This window comes from Solanum tuberosum, unplaced genomic scaffold, assembly GCF_000226075.1.
Source record: "Solanum tuberosum cultivar DM 1-3 516 R44 unplaced genomic scaffold, SolTub_3.0 scf00376, whole genome shotgun sequence".
Lineage (NCBI taxonomy): Eukaryota > Viridiplantae > Streptophyta > Magnoliopsida > Solanales > Solanaceae > Solanum > Solanum tuberosum.
The window spans coordinates 244,693-260,389 of NW_006239305.1; the positions used below are offsets into that span (position 1 = coordinate 244,693).

The following is a 15,697-nucleotide window of genomic DNA, read 5'->3' on the forward strand; positions in this document are numbered from 1 at the left end:
CTTTTCTGCTCTATGATCCTTCTTTCAGTCATCCTATCAACGCACGATACATTAGAAAATCATCTTACTTAAACATCTGAGGTTTCAAATGACTACTTGTTTTGCGTAGGATTGGATCTGCTTCGTGGTATTCTTCTAAAGCTTGATTTAACTTTCTTGAGTGGTTGTTTCTCACTAATTCTTCCATGTTCATCAACTTTGAGCTTTTGCGATGTTGAAGAAGGCAAAGTTTCTGATGATGAGAAAACGAATCGAGCTGCTTCTGTAGCAGCATTATGCCCTGAATGTAGTTGAATCACGATGAGGGCTAGTACAAAAGTTACTAGCAATGTTGAATGGCACTTCATAGTAAGTAAGTTCAATACAAATGTAATAGTTGATCAAGATTTGGTGATGAGATTTATATGTAATGTTTGATATCAATTTAAAATGAAGTGGTAGATCCAATGTTTGTGGGATCATGTGATGCTTGCTCCTTTGACTGTTTTGAAGATACTAAATAAAGCATAACCTTTTTAGATGAGATGGTTATACATTTTATAATATGGTATCAGAGCAGACAGAGATTCAGTTGGGATCGAGTTTCACCTCCATTTATTATCAAAATGAATTTTCATGTGTTTGGCTCAGACTTAAGCACGCACGTGAGGGTCGTGTTGAAGATATATTATACTAATAAGGCTTAAGTTTTTAGATGAGATAATTACACGTTTCAATATTTGGGACTCTAGATTCAAGATTAGTTATTATAGTTTCAGAGTGGTCATGTGAGCTAGCACGTGAAAAATATTTTATAAACTTTGAAGCCTGGTCAAGTGATCTACTATATTGTTTTTTTAACTCTATATATATCTTGAAACATCATTAAAAAATGATTTTATTTTGTTGCACTTCATTTAGAGATAATTAATACTACTAAAATTCAGAGAAAGATTCTATGTTAGTTTATTCATCCAGCTAAAACTCTGTGCTTCCATTTTGGTTGTTTCCAAAGTCATGATTTTTCTGCCTTAGAAGAAGAGCAATGAATTATTATATGGAAGACATATGTGTGTTTCCCTTAGTAAAAGATGCTCTTAATAGTTAAATTCTCCTGTTGCAGTCTTGGAAATGTAACTCACTTGTTATTTGGCTTTATGATGATTGATTATTATTATTTTTATTATAGTAACATCATAATAGGAGTACTAAATTTAAATAAAAATAGAGATGGAGGGTGTGACACCCCAGCTCCCACGTCGCAAAACATAAGAGATGTTGGGCATATATAAGTAGAGCGGATAAATAAATATATACCAGTTAATTACTTATCATAGTTATAGTTTGCCTTAATTACAATTCGCAACCTATTTTTAGCTATAATTACGAGGCTCACCTTATTAGTTTTGTATAATTCGCACATTTGTATAATTCGAAATTTGTATAACTTTTTTATAATGTAATTTTGAATAATATAATTTTGTATAATTGTTTAAAGTTCAGATGTTTGTGGTGATATAAATTTGTTATTTCGAATTTATACAAAAATAGTTGAATTATACAAACCCACCCGCGAATTATACAAATGATGCAACTTAAACTGTAGCTACAGTCTGTAAATATGCAAACTATAGTTATGGAGCATAATTAAGTTTATTATAGTGGCTATTTGTGAAAGTTTCCTATATAAGTAAGCAGATTTTATCTACTAGTAATGTGTTTTAAAGCCGTGTAGGCCTAAGCTCAAAGCGGATAATATTACTAATGGGGTGAGGAGTGGGGGCTTGAGAGTCCTGAAAATAGAGTGGCCTCAGAAGTGAAGATCCAGACAGATGGAGCATATCCTTGCATTTCTTAGTCCATTTTCAGCATATTGTAACAAACTTACCTGCACCGGGTGTTTATATCAAACTAATGTGCTTCCGTTTGCAGCATTTCTATCTTATGGTGCGAACCATGCTACAGACACACATTGTCATATTGTAACAAACTTACCTGCATCGGATGTTTATATCAAATCAATGTGCTCCCGTTTAGCAGCATTTCTGTCTTATGGCGCGAACCATGCTACAGAGACATGGTGCGAAAAAAATTGGGCCATACTCCATAGCATTATGTAGTTCTCTTTAGCCATTACAGATATGTAAGTCAAGAATCAAGATACTTCCATGGAGGGACATAAGGCTACACTTGGAGTTGGTCCCTCTCACTAGTTAACTTTGAGGTGTCAAATTTAGCTCATGAAAATATAACTCGTCCAATAGATATATGCTAATAATGTAGCAAAGCAAGCTAGTTTCATGAAGGAACATACTACTTGTATACAAAAGATACATAGAATCGGCTGCAGATCAGTTGTATCATTGAAGAATCAATAATGTTTAAACCGAAAGGACTGTTCTTGACTTATTGGCACAACGCGAAACAGCAAGAGTAGCTGTAAATTTTCAGAAATGTTAGTTGACATAGTAACAAGATAGCTTATGTGATCTAGTTGGAACATACTGGTGTCAAATTTAGCCCATGAAAATATAAATCCGATGATCTAGCAAATCGAGCTAGTACATTATACAGAGAAGCCTATTATAACAATGTGCTTATACATGTACAATATATCCACTTCTTATGTTCTACAAAAAGAAAAAAATGTATATATCAATTGAACCAAGCTAACTTCTTGAAAAGGAGCAATAGGTGTAATGACATTTTGTTCCTTGTTCCCTTTATACATGTTAGAATTTCGAATCTTGGATCAGCCTCTGAGTCTATGCTAACTCGGGCTTCTACTCCCTTGTTCTATATCTACATTTCGCGAACTAGAAGGATTGAATACCCTTCTATCCCCGCTCAAAAGCCTCATCAAACGTCTCAATCTTTCAGGCATTACATATTTTGATTCTTCTTCTTCATTTATCTCCCTTGGAATATCAATCACCAACATTCCATGTGATCGATTACTCGTGGAAGCTGTCGAGTCTAAACAAGGATTACACAAGGTGCTAACTTGAGTCTCATTTCCCCAAAACAACACATTGGTTGGGAAAATAGGCAACTCAGTTTCAACTGAAGCCAAAGCCAAAGCTGAACCCTCTTCTTCTATCTCCAATGATGATTCCTCAGTCGTTGAAATCGCGTTACGACAAAGAGGACAAGTGGAATGAGATTGAAACCACATATCAATACAATCAACATGAAATCCATGATTACATTTTGGTAAAAATCTCATCTTTTCACCTTCAGAAAACTCACAAAGACAAATAGTACATTCCAATGTCCCATCTTTGAATTCATTAACATCAAATCCAACTACAGGAATTGTTTCAAGAATCAAAGGGTCAAGACCTTTAGCACTCACTTTTCTCCTTGTCCCACTGCCATCAGAATCGCTGGCGGTATCTACATACCGCCGGCGATTCAAGAACCATTTAGTGTAAATATGAACTAAGAATATAAAAAACACCACTAAAAACATAAATATAATTAACCCCACCATAAACTTCCCTAAAAGAGTTAATACACCTGACTCATCTAATTTTTCCATTTCTCTAGCACAAAGTTGAAATCTTTACTTAAATAAAGGGGAAATTCAACAAATTTGAAACAAGAATGAGATGGGGTTTCTTATTAAACCTCAAAATTGTGAAAAACGTAGGAAAGTTGAATTTTTTACTTAAATAAAGGGGAAATTCAACAAATCTGAATCAAGAATGAGATGGGGTTTCTTAATAAACCTCAAAATTATGAAAAAAACATAGAAAAGTTGAGATTTTTACCTAAATGAAGGGGAAATTCAACAAATTTTGAATCAAGAATGAGATGGGGTTTCTTATAAAACCTCAAAATTGTGAAAAAACATAGAAAGTTAAGATTTTTATTGGCCAATATGGAAATGGAGGACAAAAAAAATAAAGATTTGAAGAGGGTATTTGAGAAAATGTGAAAAAATGTTGGAATAAATTTTGGATTAAAGGGGTATTAGTATTTATGAGTGTTGGAATAAGAGCTAAGACGACAAAGAAGAAGTCAAACAAGAAAATCTTCCACAGCCACCTAACTTCTAGGAGGCTTTATACTTTGACTTGACTTTTCTACTACTAAAACTTAGGAAAGTTGGAGAGATGATGGCAAAGATATCTACTTGACTTTCACTTATGCAAAGGCCAAAAATTTGACATTACAAATGATTGACAAAACTTTCCAATAAAAGGAAAAAAAGGTCTTTTGTGTTTGGGTTAGGTCTAAAAAGAGCCATTTCAATTTCATCTCAAGGATATTTTGGTCCTATTTAGTTATCGTCAAATATTCGATAAATTTTAATTGTTTGATTTAACTAAAACTCTAATATGAAGGTGCAATTTCTTGAAATTGATGTTACTTTCTTTAGAATTTCTTTTTATTTCACAATTTTCATTAAATCGAACAGTCTAATTTGTTAAATATTTAAGGGTGATAGACATAATGGATAAAGAATATTTATGGATATATACAAAGGACTTATTTAGACCTTCCACAAACATAAAAGGGTCATTTTTGCCTCTTTCTCTTTTAAAAAGAAAAAGAAAAGAGAAACTTCATAGAAATTCTCCTATGGTCTTTCTTATAAAAAAAATATACTAAAAAATAGTGTTAAGGATGAGTGGGGAGAGGTAAACTCAGTCCACTCATAAACTTATTGTTAAATTTTATATCTATTTAGTTATAAGAGAACTTTTCTCTATTTAGTTATAACTTATGAGTAAAGATTGATATTGGAGCAGAGAAAGTCAAATGAAACTACATATGGGAAAATTAACTAGTAGGTACAAGTTCATCATAGGTTGACATTATTTTAACCCAAATTTGTTTAGTAAATTGTAAGCCTAGTCAATTGGAGCTAGTGTATCTATCAACACAGGTCATAGTGCTAATGACTTGCAGACCACAATCTTGGTCATCCAGTGGCCATTAGTTAAAACTTTAGGCTGCAATAGGAGGAGTGGTGTGGTAGTAATGATGATATTATTTATTGAATATGATGTATTGAAAGGCTAAATGTGGCCAACTTTATGACACTCAAGAATGTGAGGAACATGACTTAGTGGTGAATAGGGGTCTGTGGAACAATTTAATTATGTTACTAGAATTTCATAAACAAGAAACTTTACTTGAGTCGAGGGTCTATTGCAACCAACTTATCTACCTTTACAAGGCAGGAGTAAGACTACGTCATAGTCAGTAATCAGGTGTGAGTGTGTATGTGTATTTAACCGTTCCTACTTGACTATTACACTGATCAAAGACTTGGATTTTCTAGAAATGCACGTAGTACGTACTGAACTCATTCATGTCATCGCGTGTGGAAGAGGAATAGGAGAGCAGATACAGGGAAAAATGAAAATTGAATATGCACTATGAACAGATTTTAGTATCTAGCAGTGTGTACAACCAATGCAACCAACAAGATCTTGCTGAACAGATAAGCTGATAGATCCCATAAACAACAAACTATAAAGAGAGACATTCTGGTAGAAAAGGCTACATTACATCGGAACTAAGGTTGGTTGTCTAGAGCATCTGTTTCACCCCTTGAACCCCGATCAATACTATATGTCCTCTTGCTCATATTTGCTCGTTGAACTAGCCGAACTAAGGCTTCAACCACTTCTGACATAGGTGGCCGGAACTCAGGCTCAGACTGCCACAATAGTATACATGACAATGAGATAGTGTTGACTGAACTAACAGAATCAAGTTCTTGATAAACACAGCAGATTTATGAATTAGGCACACCGTCTATACAAAATATTACCTGGACACAAAGAGCAATTACATCAGCAAAGCGGGAAATGGATTTAACAGGATAGAGCCCTTTGAGTGCTGGATCAACCATCTTAGCTAAGGCATCAATATCATGGAGTTGTGGCGTTGCCCATCTAACTAAAGATTGTTCAGATCTTGGTCTCTCACTGCATCAAGAGCATACATATTGATCAAGAAAGTTAAGACTTTCTGAATTTCTTCCTGTTTGTCTCTAAGTAATTTGACACAATATCATGATGCCTAAGCAACTTTACCTATCAAAAGGTGTCCGTCCGGTAAGAAGTTCCAACATAACAACTCCAAAGCTGTAGACATCACTTTTTATGGTGCATTGCCCATACATAGCTACCTCAGGTGCACCATATCCAGACCCTGTATTATGGTTTAGTGCCTGCAAAGATGATCACTTCCAAATATCTTGAGAAGATGATAATGAAGTGAATCTTTTAAGAAGAAGAAACAGCTACAATTTTACCAATTGAGTAAGTAGAGAAGAGCAGGAGATAAAGCAACAGGGACCATAGAAAGACTAGTTCATTAAAATGAGTTATATGGTAGTGTTACTTCTATAGAATATACTGGATAATTCCATGCCCTAGATTTGGATAAAATTTTCTGTTTTTTACTTGACAACTTCTCTTGGAATCCAATTTATGAACCCCAGAAACTGTTGTAAATGATTTCATGTTTCAAAGGTTTGTGCACAAAACAAAGCTTCTCCTGAAACAAATGACGTTTCAACCATGTGGTGTTTTGATATTTCTTATCTCCTTGAAAAGGACACATACACAGCCAATAGTATGTCAAAACATGCCTATATAATACATGTGTACTTATGTGCATGCATGCTTCTATATCGAATCCACCGAAACACTTTGCAACAATGCATAAAGTAAGGAGCTTAAAGCCACCTGATCTGCATCATTAATAAGGCTTGCTAATCCAGAATCTGATAGATGAGGATTGAGTTCCAGATCAAGTAAAATATTTGCCGATTTAATGTTTTTATGAACCAATGATGGTGAATGAACTTCATGCAGATACCTGCAAAGGATGCCTATATTAGCTAGTGAAGAAATTTGTGTATGGAAAACAGGAAATGAACAGATATGAAAACCACATAAATTGAAATTTGTTACACCCTTTGTATCATTTTATATGGCGGATTTCCTTTTAAGCCTTTTCAAGAAGATTGACGCCTTCCTATATTTGGAAACAATTTTAACTTCAAATATTCATTGTTACCCTAATGACATGCTTTTATAGCCACACAAATGACATGGCAAGTTTAAGACCACAAGTTCCAGAAGTCTTTCTTTCTTTTTGAACTCTGTCCCCACTCAAACACCACCATATAAAACAAAATGATGGGAGCATTGAAGTTTTGATTAGCTTTATATTGGCAAGACCGGCATATTTAGGATACTAGGCTCTAACTAAAAGGAATAAATGAACTCTTCTTTATGTTAACTTACTAGTCATCAATGTTTAAAAAAGACTAAACTCTATAGTGGTCTTTTTAGTCCAACAAGTATGACCTCTAAATGCAATATTACTATGGATCCTCTGGTAAAGTTCATCACGAGTCACGACTAAGTGCTTGGTATTGACTTTCACAGAATCCCCTTTTCTTCTACCCAGAAGATCTATTCTATGAATCTCCGATATAGATAAGCAGAAGATTCATGTAAACTACTAGTAATTAGCCATCAATAAATAAAGAGAAAAACATAGCATTGCTGCATGCTCCATGAATTTTACTTCCCCCTTCCAATTTATGTGACATAGTTCCAATCGGCATTGAATCTAAGAAAGAGATAAAAAAAAATTGAAACTTGTGATCGATCTTAAACATGGCATAGCATTTGTCTGACTATAAAACTTTTGAAACTTGTGGCCTTAAACATACCATAACATTTGTGTTGCTATAAAACTTCTCACTAATGGTAAAAATGGGAAATATAAAGTGAATTGTTTCCAAATACAGCAACGTGTCATCCTTTCTGGAATGAATCAATAAGGAAATAGTCCCGCATAACTGTAACCAATTGAATATAAAATATGATAAAATAATTCTGAGATTGCAAAAACTCACTCTAGTGCTCGTGCTGCACCAAGTGCAATCTTGACTCGGCTATTCCATGCCAGTGGCTTGCTGTCTTCATCTGACAGGTGCAGGAAATCATGCAGAGAACCATTTTTATGGAATTCATGAACTAGCAAGTACTGTCCATGCTCTGAACAATAACCAACAAGCTCAATTATATTTGGATGGTGCAACTGTGATATCTCAGAAACTATATAGAGAAAATCTTCATGATTTTGGAGGGCAGAAGAATTGATTTTCTTGACAGCAAGAACCTACAACATTTCAAATAACAGAAAGGAACACAATAAGTATGTAGTTTCTCTGATAATACATTTTTGCTTAAACATGTGTTAGCATCACTAAATCACCTTATATAGTCATAAGAAAGAAAAAAAGTTTTTTTAATGGGTACTCATAGAGAGAAGTATTACTTTGCCATCATCAAACTGAGCGCAATAAACACGCCCAATTGATCCCTCGCCAATAAGGTTTTCAACATTGAAGCTATCAGTAGCAATCTGTAGGTCTGCAATTGAAAACTGTGTAGCCCTGATTTGAGCTGTATTAATTTTCTTGGGAGGAACAATGGGTTTCGGTGACATGTCAACCTCATCAAAGGACTTAAGGCGATTAATAGGTGGAGGTCTTAGAGTTACAGCAGTGGGAGTTTCAAATGTGCCCATGCTTACTGTGGAGAAGGTTTGATAAGGTTTCAACTCTGCAACCAAAAACAGACAATGAGTAGGAATTCCAGGAACAAACAAAATATAACAGTGACGTTACCTTTTTAAAAAAACAGCAACACAGCAATGAAAAAGTTAGACATAAGCAAATACAAGCTCCAACTCGGATTCCATGACATCATTGAAGTCAATAATGAAATGAGGCATGAAAGTTATAAGCATGAACTGGAAAATTACTGATGAAGTTGCAAATGAGAAGGAACTCGTATTGTAAGAGACGGTTTGTTTTGTGGGCTTTTGATGGAGTAAAAAGGAGAAAGCAACTTCCCAAATATGAACCTGAAGATGACTCCTTCACTGTGCTGACAGTTACAGTCTGAAGCAAGAGTTCTTCGGGTCAACTATATTCTCAAGAGTTTTTGTCTCCCAGGAAGTTAAACCATCAAGGGTAGCTGATGTTAATTTGTCAAAAAATAATCATAAGCTTTAAAAGCACCACGTAATTTAGGACCTCCTCCAAAAGATCAGTTTGAATTTCTAAAGATTATACCTACGGGACTACCAATAAAGTATGAAACTTTTGTTTGTTCAGAACTTAGGATCTTTCAAATCCATACAGTTTTTCCACTTCGAAGATAAATATTTTCCAGCTTTGCTGCTTCCTTCTGTATCAATGACAACCCCTTGCAAAATTTTGATACTACTTGCATGGTTTATGACCAATCATTAGCAAGGTAAGGATAGAGGCTTAGACATCATTTTCCATATTCCCAAGCAACTGAGTAAATAGTAACACCGCAATTGATTATAATTATACGTTAAGAAATATCCAAAGAGTTAAGAGAGAATTCAAGACATTTCTAACAATATCAAGAATTATGAAAGCCAAATACCTTCTACTTTCTGTGGAGTAAGAGGAGCAAGTGGCTGCTTATCAAGTTTTTCTATGTCTGTGGACGACCTTCTTGATCTTTTCTTGATAATAAAGAATGCTACTATTGCTCCAACAACTAGAATAGATATCACTATTCCTGCAACACCTCCACCCCCTATACCTGATTTCCTACTGCCCGAATTGCTGCTGTTGTCTCTGGATTTGTGATCTCCATTGGGATTGTTTGCAGGAGGTGTGCCAGGTGGAGGTGGGGGTGCAGGTCCAGAGATCCATGAATTACCATTTGATCTGTTATGAAAGATTCATAAATCCAGAAAACAATTAGAAAGAACTCCCCAAAGAATTTGCAAAGAAGAATGAAAATTATTGCAATCTAAGACACTCACTGCACTATCCCTTTAAGCTGATCTGGAATCCAGCCAGTAAATTGGTTGTTTTCAACATTCCTAAATAATAGAAGAATGAACATGGTTTTCAACCAATGGATTTAACTGAAACTGAAGGAGATGTAGACATAAGACATAATATCTACACATGTGGCATACAACTCACAGATTTCCGAGGGGAAGATTGGCCAGGACGTCAATAGTTCCACTAAACTGGTTGTTCTGCAAATACCTGCATATTATAACAACAAAACTTCTATATCTGATGGAAGTTTGCAAATAGATAGATGAAGTATGAAAACTCTTCTTACATTTTGTTCATACTAGTTAGTGACTGGAAGCTTTGAGGAAGATTACCCGTCATAGAATTGAAAGAGAAATCCCTGAAGCATTAAAAAGATCAATCAAAATTGTGACCGAGAATGATAAATTTCAAACTATTATGTTTTAAACAAGAAAATATGATAAGGTACCAGCGTTATCAAAAGCAAAAAGCACAAAAAAGTTCTAAGGTCCATTGGGGCTTAAAGCGCAAATAAAGTGTAAGCTTTAATGAAAAAAAGGTGCAAAGGGAGAAAAAAATACAAGTATATATATGTTTAGTCCAAGACTAATAATTATAAGCATGCATGACAAATATATGAACAAAGAAATTGGATTTTTTTACGATAAAGTGAAATATCACTTGTTTAGTCAAGGGAAAGTATGCCTTAGGACCTTGATGATGACACTAAAGCACACATTAAGCAAGGCAAAGCGCTCAACACGTTTTAAACCTCGTTTTAGGGCATAAGCGCACCTTTGAGGCTTTTAATACTTGCTTAAGAATAAGTACAATCTAAGTAGCAACTAAGCTCAATTGGCATAATTCAATACTTTGGCAGCAGACCAAAGACATGACTCACTTCTGCACAGTAATGTGGGAAATGGAACAAGTGTGTTTAACCTCTTTCTCAAATCGAGACAACTTAAATAATAGAATAAGTGTACTTTCATCATAACATTTGAGAACAGCAAACTATTCTCATTCAGATCATAATTAAGCAATATGAAAACTCTGGTGTAATGGAAGGAGATGAATCGGCCTTACAATGTGTTGAGTGCAGAGAGCGAGTCAAACGAGACAACCACTGATCCTTGAATTTGATTATGACTGACATTTCTACAACCAGGCATAAACATTGCAAAGAATCATAAGGAGCCCCAAAGAGAATGAAGAGGACCAAGTATTTAAGCAAATATTAAATTTAAGCATTCACTTACAAGTACTGGAGGGAGGTCATCTGTGAAATGGAATATGGGAGGCCACCACTAAAACCACTAGAAGCGAGGTTTCTGCAAGGCAAGTTCTAAGAAAGATAAGAGGAAGAAAATAGAACCTGCAAGGAGGAAGATATGCAAATAAACAAACATACAATCTTTGCACATTTGGAGGAAGCTGGTAAGGTAACTGGCTCCCCATATTGTTATTGCTTATGTCACTGCAACATTCACAAAGATGACCACATTCAGGAATTCAACATAAATCCAATTAATAAGGAACAAACAAAGGCCATTTATCTTACAAATTGGTCACAGATTTTAGACTATCTAGCTGAGACCCCAATGAACCTGAGAGCCCAAGACCTGACATCTTGCTGACGGAAAATGAAAAGAAACTAATCATCAGTTTACCTAGTCAATAATTCCAAAAAGTTGAAACAACATGGAGATGAAGACAAAAAGGAAGACCGAACCCCACATTTCAGTAACTTTATTGCCCGAGCAGGTAATGCCTGTCCAGGACTCTCCACAAGGATCACCGCCATTGGCATTCCATTTTGTCAGCTGCCCTGGTGAGTTTAGGGTGGTATACAGGACTCTCAGAACAGATGCTGAAAGCCAAACAGAAGTCAACTAGATTAATTTAAAATCAAGACATATGTGATTGTGTAAGGAATTTTAATGATAAAGAAATAGTTATATATGGACAGAGAACGGCTCAAGAGACAGATTTTACATAGGACAATCTGTTAAAAGAATGTGCAGCTACGGCAACTTGACCAGCATGGTACAAAGTAGCGAGCAACTTAACCAAACCATTACTGTGAAACTCTTTGGATCATCAGGAGTCCAAAAGTAAATTATATAGCTTTATTAAGGTTTTGATCAACTTCAAACTCATTGGTGTTTGTCACCCCTTACCACATAAAGTAGAAAACATTATCCAGTAATTGCTTATATAAGGCTGGCAATAGTAACTAAAACCAATCACATTCACAAACCACAAGTTTCTGTAAGGATTTACCTTTTACCCAGACTTGTTCAATTTTTAATGAAAGAAAATTATTGTGAGAAGGTTGACGTTTTCTATTAGCTATTAAGTGCATCTTCCCGAAAGAGTCTCCCCTCTATCTCCACGAGGTAGGGTAAGGTCTGCATACACTCTACCCTCCCAAACCCCAGCTACAAGATTTCATTGGATATGTTGTTGTAACTATTAAGTGCATCGGCAACAGTAAATTCAACAATTACAATAACTATGACTCAATCTAGTCGACAAGACTAAGGGGTTGTTCAGCCATAAGTAATGAGTATTTCCCATACTCGAAAGTGAAGACTACCATTGATGCAGCCCAAGCAAGACTTATTATATCCATCATTTTCAAAGATTTCTTTTTTATGATAACCACAGTGTCCGAGCCAGCTTGTGTGCAACTAACTAATTCCAAGGATATATACCAACAACATGTACCACATAACTCTATCTACCAAGCCTAGACCTAGTGTTTTCAAATGCTATTTTCTTTTCAATATCATGGGGCTTCAAAGAAACAAGTTTTTTCAGTTGGGTTTGTTCATTTCATGAGTTGTCAAGACTCAAGCCCACTCTCAGCTAAATTTTTCCTTGAGAACAAGAAAACTGGAACTTGTACTTACTACTTCACATACTAAAAAAGAAATAAATAAAGAGAATGATGAATAAATCAAAAGGGGCTAACCATCAGATGGATCTGTATCACCATTAACAAAGCTTGAAAAATTCGCCAAAATGGCCACCAACAGTACTACTGCCAGTAGCAACAACAACCTCATCTCTCCCACACCAACAACACAGAAAGACTCTTTTTAGAGTGAGAAAAAGACACTAAAAGAAGAAAAGGGTCAGATGCTTTTGCCATTCTAAAGAAAAACCACTATTCAGCTACAAGAATCCAAAGCCACACACTTTTTTACCATTTTTTGTTTTGTCACACTGTAATACATCACTTTAATTTGAATTTTGTTGGTTTCTGGTTGAAAAAAGTATAAGAGGGAAGGATTAAAATAATTAATTTGGAGATTTTGTGTTGGCGTTTGATTAGTGGAAGGTGAAAGCAAAGCAGAGAATATTTGTCAAATTAATCAATGATTGCCCCCACCCTTTTGTTGTATTGGTGGCTACAAAATTACAATTATATGCTCAATAGTTACCGGTTCGGGTTTGGGTTTGGGTTCTGAGTAGGTAACAATCTTTAATGTCCAATGAGATCAAATGCGGCACAAATTTGGGATAGTCGAGTTTCAATATGGGTACCAAATATTGGGTGGAAATTTTTTTTTAAAAAAAAAACCTAGTTAATATATTATCACACTACCTCATTTGCAAACATTAATAAGTCGTTATATGTGAGGTATAAGATATAATAATTTCAAGAATAAATGCAGAACTATTTTACTCCTTCATCCAGCAATAGTTGTCTACTATACATTTTTAGGATGTCCAACAATATTTGTCCGCTTTATGAAATCAATGAATAATTTTACACTAAGCTCCTAATTTACCCTTATCATTAATTATAGTCATTTTCTTATTATATTTTTCAAGATATTGTATATACTATATTCAAATGGTCCTCTTGGTCCAAGATAATCAAACCATCAATAACAGTAACATAAGCATGAGACTTTTTGATAGTAACCATAGCATTTCACGATTCATTGATAAATTGATTTTGATTCTCTTTTAACCAATAGGTGATATAGTAAAATTATCATTCTATTTATAGTTTTTTAAGAAGTGTGTAAAATCAATAGTGGACAAGTATTACTGGACAGAGGGAGTATCATGTGTTTGGTTATTGCTTTGATTCATATTCCCCAAAAAGTGGATCCCGCTCTAATAGCTCTGAATAAATTAAATATGTGCATTAAGATACGAAGGCTTCTTATTCCACAACAACGAAAGCACTTTTTCACTCTTTCATATACTACGGGATTTCACTTGGAAAAGGTAATGTTCCATACTAACAGATTCGGGTTCATAACCATGGGTTCCAATGCACAAGATCTTGTAGCACTTACCAATGAGGTTCTATCGATTAGTATTACACAGAAGAAATCAATACACTTAGTAATGAGATAAGTTATCTTATACACATAGTAAATAACTTATCGTATGATAACTTATTCTGAGATAGCTACTTGTTCCCAACCAAAATACCCCTAAAGAAATTAGCAAAATTCTTATACCATCAAATAATTGCTTCTTGGCCCCTCGACTAAGAGCCCGTCTGGATTGACTTAAAAAAATAGTTTTTAAGTCGAACATAAAAGTCAAACTGAAATGACTTTTAAGTCAAAAAAAATAAAAAGTAGGGGTAGACCTACTTTTGATTTTTGATTTATTTTAAGTCATTTTAAACTTATTTTAAGTGATTTTTGACCTTGCAAAACACTTTTAAAATGATTTTTGACTTATTTTTAAGTTATTTTTTTATATTTGTCAAAAACTTCCAAAAATCAAAAATTGACTTAAGTAGGTTTGATCAACTTTTAAGCAAATTCAAGCACCATCTAAGAGATCAATTGTCTTATTATGCTCTCTACATGTATATATATGTTGTTCATTTCTGTGTGGAAAAAATTATAATGAATATATAGTATATATGACTCCATAATTTTAAAAATATAATGACTTCAATACAAATATTTTTTTGAAGATTTCGAACTATAATTCTACATTGACCTTTGTTAAAACCTTACACCTGTCATAATAGATTATTTTTCTGCCTGAATTAAGATGGTTAAATTAATGAATTTTAGATATCAAATGCTTGTAAAGAAATAAAAAAGAATTTAACTCCAATAATGTGTTTTCTTACTTTTTAGATACACTATATAATTCTATTAAACATCGATCCAATGAGAAAATTACAAATATTTCTTCATGTAGTAAAGAAAAGCATATATAAAGTTATTTTAAAATATACAAATATTATATATTTATATATCAATTTGATTCTATTTTTTCTTACTCACCAAATCGAATCAAGCCTAATTAATTTTCTTTTATCAATTTGATGTGATTTTTTTATTTGATTTATACATCCTTACGTGTATCCCTTATTGAATATTGGTTTAATAGCCTCACTTGGCTAATATTCTGATTTAATAATTACCATTAAATAAACAATATATGTGTGAATGGTAGAATAGCTATGGTGCAGTGGATAGAGTTACTTTAAAAAGAAAATAGAAATCTTAAATTTGAGCTTTAAATATGATAAGATTCTTGATAGGGAGCGTTTCTCCCTCGAATGAGACTTTACACATAATAAATTTAAATTAATAGAGCTCCAAAACGAATACCGAGCATTGAATGAATAAAAAAAAAAGCCTTTGTCACTTTCCATCCACTTCTTCACAATTAAGTTTCATATAGGGGCCTCTGCATTGGGTCCACTGGGTTTGGAATAGAAATCGAAAGCCTAAAAAAAAAAATTGCTTCGGTTTTTAATTTATTTGTTCTATTTTAATTTAGTATGAAATTTAGAAAAAGTATTTTTTTTAAAATCTCATCATCTTAAATTAAAGATATATTATATTTATTAAAATATTTTTCAAT

General features: G+C 34.0%; 2 protein-coding genes across 2 annotated transcripts; both read right to left on the reverse strand.

Annotated features, from left to right (window-relative positions):
• Positions 1 to 2,519: 2,519 nt before the first annotated feature.
• On the reverse strand, positions 2,520 to 3,910 carry LOC102594289 (RING-H2 finger protein ATL3-like). The gene has a single exon (XM_015302819.1). It carries the CDS (start codon positions 3,518 to 3,520, stop codon positions 2,750 to 2,752), a length of 771 nt encoding a protein of 256 aa, XP_015158305.1. The 5' UTR covers positions 3,521 to 3,910; the 3' UTR covers positions 2,520 to 2,749.
• A 1,428-nt stretch (positions 3,911 to 5,338) lies between these two features.
• LOC102588848 (protein STRUBBELIG-RECEPTOR FAMILY 7-like) lies at positions 5,339 to 13,088 on the reverse strand. Its single transcript, XM_006362040.2, has 16 exons — positions 12,813 to 13,088; positions 11,573 to 11,705; positions 11,397 to 11,468; positions 11,247 to 11,312; positions 11,095 to 11,166; positions 10,922 to 10,993; positions 10,143 to 10,214; positions 9,998 to 10,063; positions 9,832 to 9,891; positions 9,444 to 9,733; positions 8,299 to 8,585; positions 7,874 to 8,139; positions 6,690 to 6,822; positions 6,033 to 6,169; positions 5,768 to 5,924; positions 5,339 to 5,653 (listed from the first exon to the last, which is right to left on the reverse strand). Exons 1-16 carry the CDS (start codon positions 12,904 to 12,906, stop codon positions 5,510 to 5,512), a joined length of 2,121 nt encoding a protein of 706 aa, XP_006362102.1. The 5' UTR covers positions 12,907 to 13,088; the 3' UTR covers positions 5,339 to 5,509.
• Between the last annotated feature and the right edge of the window lie 2,609 nt (positions 13,089 to 15,697).